At 26.2% G+C, this 16,495-nt stretch overlaps 4 protein-coding genes across 27 annotated transcripts in view; 1 reads left to right on the top strand and 3 right to left on the bottom strand.

Moving 5' to 3' along the window:
- LOC127277465 (myosin heavy chain, muscle) overlaps positions 1 to 1,064 on the top strand; it is a 35,810-nt gene extending 34,746 nt beyond the window's left edge. For all 23 annotated transcript variants that reach the window (XM_051298618.1, XM_051298617.1, XM_051298612.1 and 20 more), the window contains one exon: positions 265 to 1,064. In XM_051298618.1, the coding sequence (XP_051154575.1) occupies positions 265 to 348 (84 nt within the window). In that variant the 3' untranslated portion in view covers positions 349 to 1,064. The remainder of the gene's footprint in view (positions 1 to 264) is intronic.
- A 1,063-nt stretch (positions 1,065 to 2,127) lies between these two features.
- On the bottom strand, positions 2,128 to 5,364 carry LOC127277463 (cytochrome b5-related protein-like). Of its 2 annotated transcripts, none has more exons than XM_051298594.1 (6): positions 5,197 to 5,364; positions 4,848 to 5,092; positions 3,517 to 3,778; positions 3,129 to 3,420; positions 2,650 to 2,865; positions 2,128 to 2,531 (listed from the first exon to the last, which is right to left on the bottom strand). In XM_051298594.1, exons 2-6 carry the CDS (start codon positions 5,076 to 5,078, stop codon positions 2,252 to 2,254), a joined length of 1,281 nt encoding a protein of 426 aa, XP_051154551.1. In that variant the 5' UTR covers positions 5,079 to 5,092; positions 5,197 to 5,364; the 3' UTR covers positions 2,128 to 2,251. The 2 variants fall into 2 exon arrangements, with proteins under 2 accessions (XP_051154551.1, XP_051154552.1); XM_051298595.1 differs by having other exon boundaries at positions 2,313 to 2,526.
- Positions 5,365 to 5,796: 432 nt separating this feature from the next.
- Positions 5,797 to 8,531, bottom strand: LOC127277462 (cytochrome b5-related protein-like). Its single transcript, XM_051298593.1, has 5 exons — positions 8,108 to 8,531; positions 7,422 to 7,689; positions 6,783 to 7,071; positions 6,295 to 6,510; positions 5,797 to 6,148 (listed from the first exon to the last, which is right to left on the bottom strand). Exons 1-5 carry the CDS (start codon positions 8,336 to 8,338, stop codon positions 5,866 to 5,868), a joined length of 1,287 nt encoding a protein of 428 aa, XP_051154550.1. The 5' UTR covers positions 8,339 to 8,531; the 3' UTR covers positions 5,797 to 5,865.
- Positions 8,532 to 9,030: 499 nt separating this feature from the next.
- LOC127277461 (protein yellow) lies at positions 9,031 to 14,125 on the bottom strand. The gene is made up of 6 exons (XM_051298592.1): positions 13,888 to 14,125; positions 12,035 to 12,417; positions 10,780 to 11,195; positions 10,492 to 10,669; positions 9,613 to 9,824; positions 9,031 to 9,528 (listed from the first exon to the last, which is right to left on the bottom strand). The coding sequence occupies exons 2-6, from the start codon at positions 12,315 to 12,317 to the stop codon at positions 9,181 to 9,183; spliced, it is 1,437 nt and encodes a 478-aa protein (XP_051154549.1). The 5' UTR covers positions 12,318 to 12,417; positions 13,888 to 14,125; the 3' UTR covers positions 9,031 to 9,180.
- Between the last annotated feature and the right edge of the window lie 2,370 nt (positions 14,126 to 16,495).

The raw sequence follows: 16,495 nt of genomic DNA, 5'->3' as shown, positions 1-16,495 counted from the left end.
ACGAAGCCATAAAAAAAAACACACAACGAACGTGCGAAATATCATCTTCTACAAACAACGTACCTTAAAAAAAAACCTTTTCTAGAAAAAGGATACATTTGTCAATTAATCAAAAAAAAAAGTCCAAATTCATTTAAACTCCAAAAATTATTAAAGGACTAAATCCAACATTTCAAAAACATCTAACTCTTGATCCATAATTTCCTATTGACCCTTTATTTTCTTGTCCTTAAAAAAAAAATTAACGAAATAATTTATTTACAGCCACATCGACCTGCGTTCAAACCCCAGTTCGACGGTTCCGCATTCCCACCACGCTTCGACCTGCAGCCTGACGGTGAATTTTAAAACGCATCAACAACATCCGTTTAAATTCAAAATCATCGTTTAAGTGTCAACGAAACGTCATCCCACCTGCAAAACAACAACAATAATTAAATCATCACATCATCATCGAATTCACACGCACGCACACAACATTTTTATCACCGAGACAAATTTCTCGCATCACCGCTCGCATCACGTGTTTTTAGAGAAACGAGGGTGAAGGCACAGACTTAAGAAAAAAAAAAAAAGAAAATTGTCGATGAGGAACAAGTAGAACATTTCGAGACAGGACATTTAATTTTTTTTTTTTTTGTCGTTTAATCGCATTAGTTGACGAATCGACACGTCACACTGGGCGATTATTTCATCAAAGGGGTTTTTTTCTGGGGGTTAGGGGTGGGTAGGGAGAAGGTGACAGGGGAAAAAAGAGGATTAGAACGTGAAAATTAAAAAATAGAGAACGATAGCGAGAACCGAAAGAAAGGTTTTTAATAACAACTCTTAAATAAAAAAAAAAAAAGTTCTAGGAGAGGCGAGTAGCCAACATATGAGAGAGATGGTTATAATAACGTCGTAAATTTTATCATTTAATGTAAGCAAATCAAAAAAAAAAAAAAAAAAAAACATCACTGTGTCGTCAATTGCTATCCTATCCTTATAACGTAATTTAATTTATAAAAAAAGCGAAATATGTATTTATTAAAGTAAATAAGCAATAAATAAAGTTAAGAAATTAATTCTTATTATATATATTATTGTGTGACCCTATTCCGAAATTTTTTATTTGGCTTGTGCCCTTTACAAAAAAAAAAAAAAATTTTTAAATTAAATAATTAATATTTACTTTTTTGATAATATAAATAATTTAGAAACAGAACTTAACATATTTAAAATAAGTCTATATTAAAAATAATAATGATAGTATTCATAAATTAAGAGTATTAATTATTAACGTAGATAAAATGTACTGTAATTATTTTCTTGAAATTTAAAAAAAATATATTTTAAACCTACATTTAATTTTTAAAGACTAATTTCTAGATTAAAAAATTAATTTCTTTTTTCTTCTATATTCCGCACTCATGTTACTGGATGTGTTTTGATTATATTAATAGACTCGATATAAAACAAAAGAATTTTTTTTTTGTCACTTTGGACCTTAATTGGAGGCGTTTTGAGATAATAATATCTCAAGAATAATTTCATATATTAATAGACTCGATATGAAACAAAACTTTTTTTTTTTATCACTTTGGACCTCAATGTATATAGATAAAATAGAAAATAGAATAAACGTAAACTTCGAAAAATATTATTTTGAGGTTATATCTGTATCACGTGTTTGTTTTCGAATGATTGTTTTTTCGTTAATAAAAATTAAATAAACATAACCTAATTTGTAGTTTAATCAAATAATTTAACTTCTGTTTATATTTTTTTTATTTTATATGAATATATTTACTCATAAATAATACGAATTAATTCTATTTGCTACTCTACATTGAAAAAGATCCTCCGATGATAGCAGGGTTGGGAAGGTAGAATACATAGAACGTTGCCATTTAAGCTGATTCTGCAATAGACTAGTTTAGTTACTTTCTACGGACTTTTAAGTTATTTATTATTATTAGTATTGCTATTATTAGGGAATATTATTATTATTTTTTTTTTATTATTATTATTACTATTATTTTTATTATTATTATAACAAAAATATTTGCCATTATCATAATAATTGATAATCTGCAACAAATTCCAGGGAATGTGTCATCATATTTATAAATTAGATCTTTCTAAGAATTTCTTTTGCAAAAATTTTATTATTTATCATCATTTATTTTTTTTTTTTTTAATTTTTTTTTAAATTTAAAATACACTTTTATTTATATTACACTATATAGTGTATGACAAAATTAAAATTGTCTTATCTTGAATTATATTTGGATTCAATGCGTGTTAGTTGTTGAAATTGACCCTTGACATGTTGCCAGTAGGTCATCTTGTCATCGGGATTTAATCCGAATTCCTTGCATGTTTCATAATATGCATCTAAACAGAGAGGTAAATATGCGTGATCAACAGTTGGCAAAAGATGATGTAGCGTGTGCGATCCAAAATTAGTTAACGCCAAGAATAGTGAATCGTCCACAATTTCTCTTCCACGCACAGCATCCAATTCCAATAGACCCCAATCTTGATCTTTTCTTAAAAAAAAAAAAAAGAAAAGAAAAATTAGCCAATTTAATTATTTCTAATTTTTTTTTATTTGCAAAATTATTGAAATTTTTTTTTGTAAATTAAAAAAAATTTGTTTTTCCAAACCTCGGAATATCACCATCGTGAAAAATATCAGGATGATGATGAGCGGCATTAAATCCAATAAAATGAAAAATTAAACTAGTGACAAATATAATAATTATCCATGTTTTGATAGCAGTTGCAAAATTTGGCGCTACAATACACATTAACAGTGGTAAAATAAAGGGAATTAAATCTCTAATATCGAACTTTTTCCATACACGAAAAACGAGATAATATCTGTAAGCAAAAAAAAAAACAAAATTATTATTAAAAATACCAAAAAATTTGCTATGAAAAGATATTTACTTTACCGACTGCTGATAAAGTAGATGATCTACATAACCAGCAGTCGGTAAGGTAGAATTCCTTTTAGCCATCCGTCGGTAAATGTAAAAGAAAATATAAAAATACAATATAATAACCAGCGGTCGGTAAGGTAGAATTCCTTTTAGCCATCCGTAGGTAAATATAAAAGAAAAATTACTTCAAAAAAAAATTACCTTTTTATTATCTGACCAATTAATGCCAAACAATAAACAACCGGTGTAATAACAATCGATATATATTTGCCAATAAACGATTTCCTTTTATTTGGCAACCAATTAAAGAATGGTTCAAGAGCATAAATTTCCACATCCCAAATTGTATTTGGATACATATGATGACTCAATACATGTGTTATTCGCCATTCTCTTGTTGAAAAAAAACTCAAATCCATGTAAAACATTCGAAAACTATCTCTCATGTGAAGATAATTGTGACCAATTACAACAGACCATGATAAAAATAGTGCTGAAATTTTTTTTTTTCAAATTTACAATCATTAAATATTCAAAAAATTGTTGATTAAAAATTTTTTTTTTTAGTGAATTTAAAAAAAAATAATACCGGCAAAGATAATTGACAGCCAAAATTTTGTTGCCAATAGTGAAAAAATAATTGCCGAAGTAACGAGAAAATCGGCAATTAAATTTGTTTGTTTTGCTGGATAATGAAAATCCACATTTTTCAAGGCAAGTAATGCACGTTTTTTGAATTTTCGATAAAATCCATCGGGCATAAATGTGAATGCAACTGAGCGTTGATTTTTTGCTTCACGAACGTAAAATTTGGGTAAAAGATTTTCAGCCCTATCGGTGAGATGATGAGACTGGAGAAAAATAAAAGTATTTTTTTTTTAAATAAAAAAATAATATGTATATCATTATCGACGGCTGATAAAGTAGAATATCTACCTTACCGACCGTAGGTAATGCATATGATCTACTTTATAATCAGTCGGTATAGTAGATTACTGTTTTTATACTAATTTCTCATATTTACTATACTTTCGATAATATTTATACCTTTATCGAGGCTGATAAACTAGAATACCTACTTTACCGACCGTTGGTCATGAATATCATCTACTTTATCAGCAGTCGGTATAGTAGATTACTATTTTTTTTTTTACTAATTTTTGCATAATTACTATACTTTCTATAATATTTATATTTATTTTTTTTTATAATTTATCATTAATTAATTTAATTTATTTTTTTCATATTTTTTATTTTTATTATTTGTTATTTATTTTTTTCTTTTTATCGATTATTAATTTTAGTAAATTAATTTTTTTCTTTAATAAATTTTTTTTAATAATAATCGATTAAATTATTGTAAATGAAATAGAGTAAAACTTTATTTAATAAAATTCCAAGAACAACATAGTTAATAAACATGATCTTTTGAACTTTTTTCTCCGAGAGTAGCAAAAAGAAAAAAAAAAAAGAAAAAAAATGACACGATTTACATTTTAAATTTATTTTTTACGTGTAATTCAAACATGACAAGAATTTTTTTTCTCCACAACAGATATTATTATTATTTTTGACACAGTCAATATTTTCATTACATAAATTATATTTTCGTTATCTTTTTTCTTTGCTCTTGTAAAAAATTAATTTTAAATTTTTTTACTCATCTACAAATTATAATTTATTATTATTATTATTATTTTTATATAATTTAATAGAACAAATTAAAAAAAATTTTTTTTTACATATTTTTAAAAATATTTTATACTTGTATAAAAAAAATTGTTTTTTTTTAAATGGTTTTATATTTTAATAAATAAATTTTAGTATTTTAAAAATATTTTGATATTTATTTTTTTAAAAAACTATTTTTTTTATTTCCTTAAATATTTTTTTTATTTTTTTAAAAAATATAATTTTTACCTCAAAAGCTTCAGTGATATCGGTGCCTTTTGTTAGGGTGAGCCATTCAGCACCTCCTGGATGTTTATGTAACCATTTTTCAAGATCATACAATCCATTTCTAATACGCCAAAGTCCTTCGGCACCATCGTCAATTTTTCGTCCCTCAAGAAATCCGTGGCCAGATTTTAAAAAAAAATCACGACCTGAAGGATATCCTAAGCCTGGTATTGTACTTTTTAATTTTCCCATTATTTTCAAATATTCTAAAATTTTTTAAAATTTGGTGTAAAAAAAAATTATTTTTATTATTTATATTGTTTAGTATATAATTTTTATTATTTATATATAAATATATTATTTTACTTACAATAAAAAAATTCCCTGTATATATTAAAAATTTGCCAAATTTAAATCATATCACAACAGTAAAATTTCTAATTTTCTATTATTTGCTTATATCTCTTTATTAGTATCATCGAAGCAACATATCAATGACTGATTGTAGATTTTGCCAAAGAATTATATATAAGTTTTTTTTATTTAAGAAAAAAGTATTCTGTTTATAAATTGTAAGTCACGCTCAAGGCATCGTGATAAAAAATTCACTATATCAACGTTGCTGTACATATATATATATATATACATATATATATATCAATTAATATGACGCACCAGAGAGAATAAACGGGAAGATAAAATCATACTTGGACCTTAATAATTTCAAATTCATATTTTTTTTTTGCAAGCACAAAAACGGAATTAATTCAAATTAACAGATATTGATTCATAGTAATTAAAAAAAATAAATATTAATTTTTTTGAAAAGTATTTACAAATTTAATACTTTTATTAATTTAACAAAAAATTTCACATATTTTGCATTCATATACAAATAGTGCATAAGAAAATTTTTTTTAAATAAACAAAATTAAAATTAATAAATAAAAAATTAATAAAAAATTAATAATTAAAAATTTTTTAAAAAATTTTATTTTTCCTTAACAAGAAATTTTTATTTTTTTTTCCAATACTTTTTTTACATTCTACAATTGTCAACTTTCTCCAATCGTATTTGTTGAAGAAATTGTCCCTTTATTAATTCCAATGAATTAAATTTATCAGTACTATTAATATTAAATTCTTTACAAGTATCGTTAAATGCTTTCTGACAAAGTGGTAAATATGCATGATCAACTGTTGGCAATAAATGATGTAGAATATGTGCACCAAAATTTGTCAATGTCAAAAATGATGATTCATCAATTATATCTCTTCCACGAACAGTGTCAATTGTCAATAGTCCCCAATCGAGGTCTTTTCTGTGAAAAAAAAAGTCTGTTTTACCGACAGATTATAAAGTAGAATATCTACTTTACCGATCGCTGATAATGTTGAAATCTACTTTATCTTCAGTTGGTAAAATAATAATTTTTTTTATCAGTGTTAGAACTAGTTTTACTGTTACCTGTAAATATCACCATCGTGAAAAATATCAGGATGATGATGCGCAGCATTTATTCCAATGCAAAAGAAAACAAAACTACCACAAAAAATAATAATCATCCAACTTTTAATAGCTGATATTGGATTTGGTGCAACAAAACATAATAATAGTGGCAAAAAAAGTGGCACTAAATCTCTAAATTCGAATTTTTTCCATACTTTGTAAACCAAGTAGTACCTGCATATAATTACATTAATTAAATTAATTTTTGAAAAAAATTTTACCGACAGGTGTGTTTTTTATTATGGTTAAAATGCTGTCCTACTTTACCGACAGTTGATCAAGTTATTTTTTTTACTTTACCGACAGTTGGTTGAGTAATTTTTCTACTTTACCGACAGTTGGTTAAGTAATTTTTTCTACTTTAACAACTGTTTTAATTTTAGTTACAGTCGGTAAAGTAGATCTAAATTAAAATTTTTGAAATTTTATTAATTGTATTAGAAGACCTTTTAATTCCCTCTTTTAGAAATCCCAACATGATAATGAAAGGTGTGATAATAACACCAATAATTCTTTTTAACACAGGCTTTTGCTTTGGTAACCAATTTACTAATGGTTCAAATGCATAAATCTCCTGATCCCAAATTGTATTTGGATAAAGATGATGACAAAGTGCATGTGTTATACGCCATTCTTTACTTGACATTAAACTCAAATCAAAATAATACATTCTAAAATGATGTTTCATGTGAAGATAATTATGTGCAGCTATTGTTGTCCACGCTAAAAATATTCCTGAAATTGTTTTTTTTAAATGAATAATTTTTTAAAGAGCTAACAAGAGAAAACACCGTTTTCTCAACAGTTGATAAAGTAGTTTATCTTTTTTTACCGACAGTAGGTAAAAACAGTTTTTTTAGGATTAAAAACAGTATTACTGTTTTATCAATAGTTGATAAAATAGTTTTTCTTCTTTACCGATAGTAGATAAAATATCAATTATTTAAAAAACAGTATAACTGTTTTATCGATAGTTTGATAAAGTAGTTTTAGTTCTTTAACGACAGTAGATAACGATTTACCGACATGTCAATGAGAAATTTTTTTTTATCGACTGTTGGTAAATTTTCTTTAAATATTCTTACCGCTTATCGCGAATGCCAATGAAAAATTTGTAGCCGCTGCAATCATCGATGAGATTAATGTCAAAATAAAAAGTGTATCTGTCATTAAATTTGACGATTTTGATGGATTTTGAAAATCTACATCTTTGAGAGCGATTTGTACTCTTTTTTTGAATTTTCTGTAAAATCCATTGTCGGCAAATGTAAATGGAATTGATCGTGGTGAATTGGCATCGCGAACATAGAATCTTGGCATTATTCTTTGTGGTTTTTCAGTCAAATGGTGTACCTTTAATCAATAATTATTTTACAACATTAGTGAAAATGGAAAATAATTTTTTTTAAAATAAGTAAAAAAAAAGTTTTCTATTTATTTTAGACAAAAACTATTTAATACAGATCAGAACGAATTAATACCGACATAAGAAATAAATTTTTAGCACGGAACAGAACCATTTAGTTTAGACACAAACCTTTTGAATAAGGAAATAAAATTTAGTACGGAAATGAACCATTTAGCAAAGATCAGAACCATTTAATACCGACATAGAAATAAATTTTTAGCACGAAACAGAACCATTTAGTTGAGACACAAACCTTTCAAATTAAATAAAATTTAGTACGGACACGAACCATTTATTACCGACTCTGACTTTTTTTGAAAAAAAACTTTAGAAAATTTTTATTAAAAAACTTCTTGTTCAAACCTCGAAAGCTTCGGTAATATCGGTTCCCTTTGTAAGATTAATCCACTCAGAACCTCCTGGATGAAATTTTTCCCAATCTGTCAAATCGTAAAGTCCATTTCCAATTCTCCAAAGTCCCTCAGCGCCATCGTCTCTTATTCTACCTTCAATAAAACCTTGACCAGACTTTATAGGATCATCTCGTCCCGATGGATAGCCAAGACCGGGTATTGAACTTTTTACTTTCTCCATTATTTTTATAATAAAAACAAATCAAATTTTTATCAAAATTGAAAAAAATATTTACTAAAAAAAAAGGTTTAAATTAAAAATAATTCCAACAAAATTAATTAATTTAACACTAAACGAAAAAAAATTTTCTGTTTGTACTGTTAAGCTTTTAGAACATATTTGTCGTAAATAATCTTAGCGAGTAATGATTTTGTTACTTATTATCATTAAACTCAATTGTAATTTAAGAGAATGATAACGGAAATCGAAAGTGTAAACAAGACAATCACATATATGTGAATTATTTTCATTTCACTAATGAGGAATTAATGAATATTTATAGAAATAAATTAAATTCTCTAAAAAAAAATTTCACTTTGTATACATATATATATTTTTTAGGTAAATTCTGTACAATTATACATATTTTTTTTTATATATTTACTATAGTTATTTTCGAAAACTTTTTTTTAGTTTCCACGATAATACTAAAAAATATACATACATGATCTCTAAAATACTAATTAGTTTGAGATCTTGTATAAATGCAATAAAAAAAAAATGTACAACAAATTTTTTTTTTTTTTAAATTCATTAGTAATTATTTTAATTTAAAAAAATTATTTATAAAAAAAAAATTAAAAATAAAGAAAGACATTAAAAATATCGTAGACAAAAAACGATAATAAATTGAAATAAAAAAAAAAAAAAAAAATTAAGAAAAATAATAAAAAGGAGAGCAATAAATTTTCATTAAATATTTAACAATAAAAAAGGGCAGTAAATTTACAGACTTTTAATTGGAAATGTTTTTCTGAAGAGTGTAATTAATGAAATTTGTAAGAAAAAAAAATCTGAGAGACTTAAAAGAATGTTTTGATGAAAATTGACAATAAAATGACAATTGCATAAGAGCAAATAGATCTTTCACTTCTGTTAAACATTGGTTTAAATCCATTTTCACTTCGTCCATATCCATTTCGACTGTTAATATTGTTATTATTAATATTATTATTATTATTATTATTATTATTATTATTAATTGTCTTTGATGATCGATCAGATAAATCAGCAGCGCACGCAGTACCTTGAACAGCCTCTTTCAATGATCCCGTTAAAATTCGGAAATTATAATCATTTGGATCTAATCGATCATACATAAATTGTGGTAGACGATCAGATAGTACCCAAATATTTCCATTCGAATCAATCTATTTAAGAAATAAAAAAATGTTAGTTTTCATATTTTTTTAAATTTCAAAAAAAAAAAAAAAAATATTTAAAACAAAAATTACCTTAAGATCATTTGGAAAGACCATAGTAACATTATTCATATAAATAGGTCGATGATTTTGAATATCGTAAGTGGTACCCGTTTTCCAACAGGCAATCGCATTGAGATTCACTAAAGCATAAATGAGAATTCCAGATTTTGGTTCTAAAAAGCTGACACTGCTTTGGCCATTGTTTCCTCGTGTTCCCAATTCTTTAAACTGATTTTCAGATTCTAAAATAGTGGAAAATTTTATATATTACAAAAAAAAGTGGAAACTATCTTAAAATTAACAATTTGTAAATAATTTCATTAATCGATAGTCGATAAAGTAGATTTCTGCTCTACCGACTGCTGGTCATGTAGGAATCTACATAATCTTCAGTATGTATAGTAGTCGATTTTTGCCATATCTGCAATCGATAATGTAGATTTCTGATTTAAAGACTGTTAATCAATTAGAAATCTACCGTATCTTTAGTTGGTATAAATTCTGCCTTTTACTGTTTTTTGTAAATAAACGACGAAACTACATTTTCAATCGATAATGCAGATTTATGATTTACCGACTGTTGGCTATGTAGAAATCTAACGTATCTTCAGTCAATGTAGTATAAATTCTACCTTTTACCATTTTTTTTTTGGAAATGTACGACGAAACCGTATTTCCAATAGATTAAATTTCTATTTTACCGACTGTTGATCATGTAAAAATCTGCAGTGTCTTCAGTCGGTAATGTAGAAATCTTGTATTTACCGTCTGTTAATTATATAGAAATCACTATTGTCTTCAAACGAGAAAAACTGCGATTTCTGCTTTACCGACTGTAAATAATCTAGAAATCTACATTATCTACAGTCGGTAAAACAGATAATTTTTTTTTTTGAATAAGTACATTACCAAGTCTATTAGCAAGTTGTTCGTCCCTGAGTAGTTTTGTGCTAACTGAATATTCCTTCGTGCTGCAAAGTGGATGGAAATATAAGGTACTGTAACCATCACCAGTTGGCTCCAATGCCATACCAAATATCCCATCATTCCAATGAAAGACAATTCCAGAAACATTAAATTTACTACTCTGAAAAATTAAATTTATTAACTAATTTTTTCTTTTTTAAAAATTTAAATAATAATTAACCATTTTTATTTTCTAAATTTTAATTTTTTTTTTTAATTTTTAATGCTTGCCTCAGGTTCTGGTTGGAAATATTTATTTTTCACCAATGACGATTGATGATGTCGCCATGAATAAACAATAATACCAGGACCACCAAGATCAGCAAGATAACCATAACTATCGGTACATGATTCATCTTCAACGGCAATATTTGCAAATAAAGAATCACCAGTTCTTTGATTTTCGGGTATTGTGTAGTTACGTAAAATACGATCATTCGACAAATCATAAATAATTAGTGTCGGTGGTTTTTGCATTTCCGGTGTATCGGCAATATTACTTAGACCAGTGTCAAGGACCCATAAACGATTACAACGATCAGCACGAATACGAAATGTTGATACAATATCGGGTATTTTCTCACCAGCCTTATATTGATGTGCCTCCCACGATGGATAAGGAATTAATGGTGGCGATTCTCGTGTATCTAAATAATTTTAATTTTTAAAAAAATTTAATTACATTTTTATCGCTACTTTACGTAACATACGTAAGTATACGTAATTTTACGTAACTGTATGTAACATACGTAACTGTATTACCATATGTATTTTCACGCAACATGCGTAATTTAACGTAATGTACGTAATTTAGAAACCATACTTATTTTACGTAACACACGCATTTAAACGTAACAAACGTATTTTACGCACAAAACGTATCATACGTATTTTAACGTAAAAAACGTATTTTACGTATAAAAACTACTATGCGTATTTACTAAACGTAATAAACGTATTTTACATACGATACCGATCTTTTAGTATGCGTATATAAACGTTATTAACGTATTTAAACGTAACAAACGTATTTTACGTAAGTAATTTAAATAAATAGCGTAACTCGTCGTAGAATTTTTGTTACGTTATCAATGTAAAATACGTAATTTTTGCGTAAATTGCGTAAGTACGCGTAATTTACGTAAAATACGTAATTTACGTAAAACACGTAATTTTTGCGTAAATTGCGTAAGTATGCGTAATTTACGTAAAATACGTAATTGTTTAGTAAAATTGAGTAAATAATTTTTTTTCACTTTTTCTTGAGATTTTCAATTTTTATACGAAACTGTTGTGTATATATATAATCTTTCTGAATTTGTTGAGTGAAAAAAAGAGAAGTGTAACTCTAATCTATGTGCGTAATGTGAGACTAAAGTGAAAATTAAATTTTTGTAATTAAATCTCGCACTCAAGTGCGCAGTGTTTTGTTTTGCGGGTTGACTTGATTTTGTGAAAGGTGAGTCAAATTTACTGGTTAACTAACCGTTAAGCATAATGTAGTTTAAACTTGCAGCCACGCCTGGTTTCCATCTCGGGACCGTTACAAACAATCTATTTCCAGCGACCTCTAATCCCAAGGGTAAATTATCTTCCTGACGATAAAATGGAAACATTTGTTTTGTCTCATTATTTGGCCAGTCATAGTCCATTTGTTTCCATTGATATTTTACTTTTAGATTGTCTATCGCTAATGTGAGATTAATTAGACAAATTATTATTGTCAAGGACAACGACAACATCATCGTCCTTATCAATCTATCTCTCATCTTGTTGAAACTTGTTTTTTTTTTTTTTTAATTCCTTTCTTGTATTATGTATACTTTTTTTATATGTATAGGTAGCTACTAATAACTTTGTCCCTCAAATCTAAATGTTAAAAAAAAAGAAATTTCAAAATAATTATTTTTATCATTTAAAACATTTTATTATTTTTTTATTATTATTATTATTATTATTATTATTATTGTATTTTATTGCATTACTAGGGAATATTGTTTTAATATGAAAAAAAAAATTTATTTTCTTGTAAATTGTTAATAAATAAATATTTTTCTTTATTATTATAAATAAATAATTATTATTAGCATTGTGGAATAATAATAATAATAATAATAATAATAATAATAATACAAATAATAGCTGACTCGGTTGAAAGTGCATAAAAAGTGCCGGCAATGCAATTGCAAATGAAGTTGAAAAAAAAGTGCACGTGCGAAACTAACAGTTATCGTCACATAAATATATATATAAACAGAGTCGTTGAATGACTTAATGATCTGAATAATGAATGACTTTTACGAGACTGTCAAAGGACTTTTACTCCTTGATAAAAATGCAATGGCTCTTTTTAAATTTACCGCACAAAAAAACTTATTATAAACTATTTTCTGTTTTTTTTTTCACAAATTTTACGAGCATTTAATTATTAACAATTTATTTTATATTGTAAACACCATTAAAGACTTTTTTTCATATGAGAGTAAAAGATTTTTAGGAATAATGATATTAATAATAATAATAATAATAATAATAATAATAATAATATTTATAAAAAAATAAAAGACTTAAAAATGATTTTTTGACCTAAAAAAAAGTAAATTTGTTTAATAAAAATAAAAACTAGGTTGGCGTTTGAATATATCTCGAATTCATTACAATGAAGTGAGACTCGGGACAATTATTTCATTCAAACGAAATCGATATAACAGAAATTTCAATAGCTTTTAATTATTATATTGTCACTCACGTGAATAATAATTTATTAATTATTCACAATTTATTTTTTGAAAAAGCAAAAAATTGGAAACAAATATTTATTAAAGTGAATAATTTATTTAAATATCAATAAAATTTGATTAAAGAAGTAAATGCATTTTTTCAAAAAAATTTTAATTTTTTTTAAATTTTTTAACTCAAACAATTAATATTTAATGTGTCAAATTTTTTTAAATTAACTTCTAACTGCATTAAACCAACGACTTTCTATAATTTAAAATTTAACTCTAATTTTTTACCCCTAAACATTCATAAAATTTATATAATCCTTTTTTATATTTACATTTACATTTTTTAATGTCATTAATATTATTATTTATGATTATCATTATTATTATTATTATTATTATTATTATTATTATTAATATTATTATCAACAAGTTTAGTTGTTTTCAACATTTTAATCATTGATATCACAGTACATTGGATAAAATTTAAACAATATTTATGTTTATTTTTAAATTTAATGAAGAAACATATATTTTTCTAAAAAAAAACAACATGTAACTAAAATTTTTTCATAAATTTTTTTTTTTTTATTAAAAATCCGATTTAACTTACGAGATCCAAAATACTGAATAAAATCACTATCTCTTTTTTTTGTTATAACAAAGGAAAAATTTTTTTTCTGTCAAAGATACTTTTCAAAAAATTTTTCAACGACAATGCACAAAATTGAAAAAAAAAAAATTCTATAACGTGACTTGTATACGTATAATTAAATTAGAAGGGCAAAAAACAAGTGGTCGAAATTCAGAAAACGCGAACGCGGAGAGACAGCGCGACATACTGAGGAATTGCACCTGAACGGGAGGAGAAAAAGGGGGGTGGGTAAAGGGGGAGGATAAGTTGAATAAAGAGTTAAGAAGGGGTGAAAGGGGAAACCGGCTTCGCCCGATCGCTTGAAGGACGTTTTCAGTGTATATATGTATATTCTTTGACCAATAACATTTACGATTAGCGGGGGCCTCATCTGGGCCCGATTTGACCATTCTACAACCCCCCCACCCTTCCCTTCTTCTACTACTTAAATCCTACCATAATATATCGATAAAAAGTCAAATACGTAATATATATATATTATAAAGTTATTATTAACTCCTCCCGCATAATTTGACATTTCACAAACAAATCGTTTCCTGATAAATAGCGCAGGATTATTATTTTTTTTTTTTTGGTTTTGCAATCGTATATAACTTTCGAAATATTTGAGACTCAACTTTAAATTATAAAATTTTGTTATTTAATTTTTTAAATTTTTAGGTACTACAAAACAAATATAAATCTAATTTTAGTTAATTTTATATGCGTATAAAACCTAATCTAACTTTAAGCCTTTACTAATAACCTAAAATCTAACCTCAAACTTTAATAGCCTCGCCCAAAACCTAAAGCTCTATGCTTAAAACCTTACCTAACTTTAAGCCTTGCCTGTAGTAAAGTAAAACTTTATGCCCTAAACCTAAATTTTATGCCTGGTATAAATTTAAACTTTATGACTAAAACCTAACCTCAAACTTTAAGCTTCGCACAACAACCTAAAAACCGTATGCCTTAAACCTAACCTTAAGCCATGCCCAATAAACTAAAACTATATGCCCAAAATCTAACCTTAAACTTTATGCCTGATCTAACTTGAAACTCTGTAACTAAAACCGAACCTCAAACTTTAAGCCTCGCCCAACAATCTAAAACTATGCCTAAAACTTAACCTCAAACTTTATGATTAAAACCTAACCTAAAGCCTAGCCCAACCTTAAACTGTGCGCCTAAAGCCTAACCTCAAATCTAACTTCTAACCTTAAATATCCAACTTTTAAATTTAAATTAAAAACTTATTTTAACATTGAAAGCAATTTCTTTTTTCGGGAGGGAAGGGGGAATTTTCAAAGCTAATCAAGGCGATCTCGTGCAAAAACTATTATTAATTTAAATGACAAACTCAATTAACTGATTCAGCAATTTCATTTTATACATATACAAACATTTAATTCTCTCGTTCCATTTTTTTTCTCGAATAATAATTTAGTTCATGACTAAAATGTACCTGCGAGGAAAAGGACACATTGAGGTCAACATGACGCATGACCTGTGTGTGTGTGTGTGTGTCATTGAACGATGACTGCAAACATATGGAGAAACACAAGTTCGTTTTTGATAGGAGATACAATTTTCGCAAAACAAAATAATACTCAAGCAATTTAATGCATGCATAGAAACATTAAGAAAAAAAAGTAGATATAAAGGAGAAATGAAAAAAGAAAAATCGCTATTTGCATGTGCAAATAGTATATATAGAACCGTTCGATAAACCGTTATTAATGGGGAGTTTGGAAGTAATCATTGTGTCAAAGAAGACAGTATATATATATATATATATATATATATATATATATATATATATATATATATATATATATATATATACTACTCTATATTTTTACGTCTTTTATCGTATTCTGTGAGCAGGAAGTTGTTACGCGGAAAAGTAATTAATGTAATAAATCTAGGATACGTATATATATTGAACTGAAGAAACGGAACTGAGCAAGAAAAAATTCAATATAATTCACTTTGAAGAATATGAAAGTACATTTCATTGATAACTATATATTGAGGTAGGGCATTAAGTAACGAATTCAATTGTTACGGCTAAAGAAAAAGGTAAAAAGAAATTTTAATCAGAATTATTTTAATTAGATTCGAAAAAATTAGGTTTTAAGGTTAGAAAATTAGAATTGCAAAAATCTCTTTGGAAGTATTTTCGCGTATTTAACACCGTTGAGAAAATTGAATTAAGAAAAACTAAAGGGGGCGCTATTTTAGATAACCTATACTTCTCCTATTCTTTAAAATAATCTAACCTATAAATACATCCTTTATAAAATCTAACCTATAAATACATCCTTTATAAAATCTAACCTTTAAATACATGCTTTATAAAATCTAACCTATAAATACATGCTTTATAAAATCTAACCTATAAATACATGCCTTGTAAAATCTAACTTTCAAATACATGCCTTATAAAATCTAACCATACCTTATGGGTTATATTTCACACCCGCTCCTTCTTACGATTTGGTTTTCATAAAAACATTTTATTAATATTAACTAATAAAAAATGACGTCATCATGTCAAATTTTGTAAATGTCTTGCACTCGAAAA

The sequence above is a fragment of the Leptopilina boulardi genome, unplaced genomic scaffold, assembly GCF_019393585.1.
Source record: "Leptopilina boulardi isolate dan_hultmark-lab unplaced genomic scaffold, ZJU_Lbou_2.1 LbouV2_169, whole genome shotgun sequence".
NCBI lineage: Eukaryota > Metazoa > Arthropoda > Insecta > Hymenoptera > Figitidae > Leptopilina > Leptopilina boulardi.
Note: the sequence above shows the minus strand (reverse complement) of the source record. Positions and strands in the feature narration are given on the sequence as shown.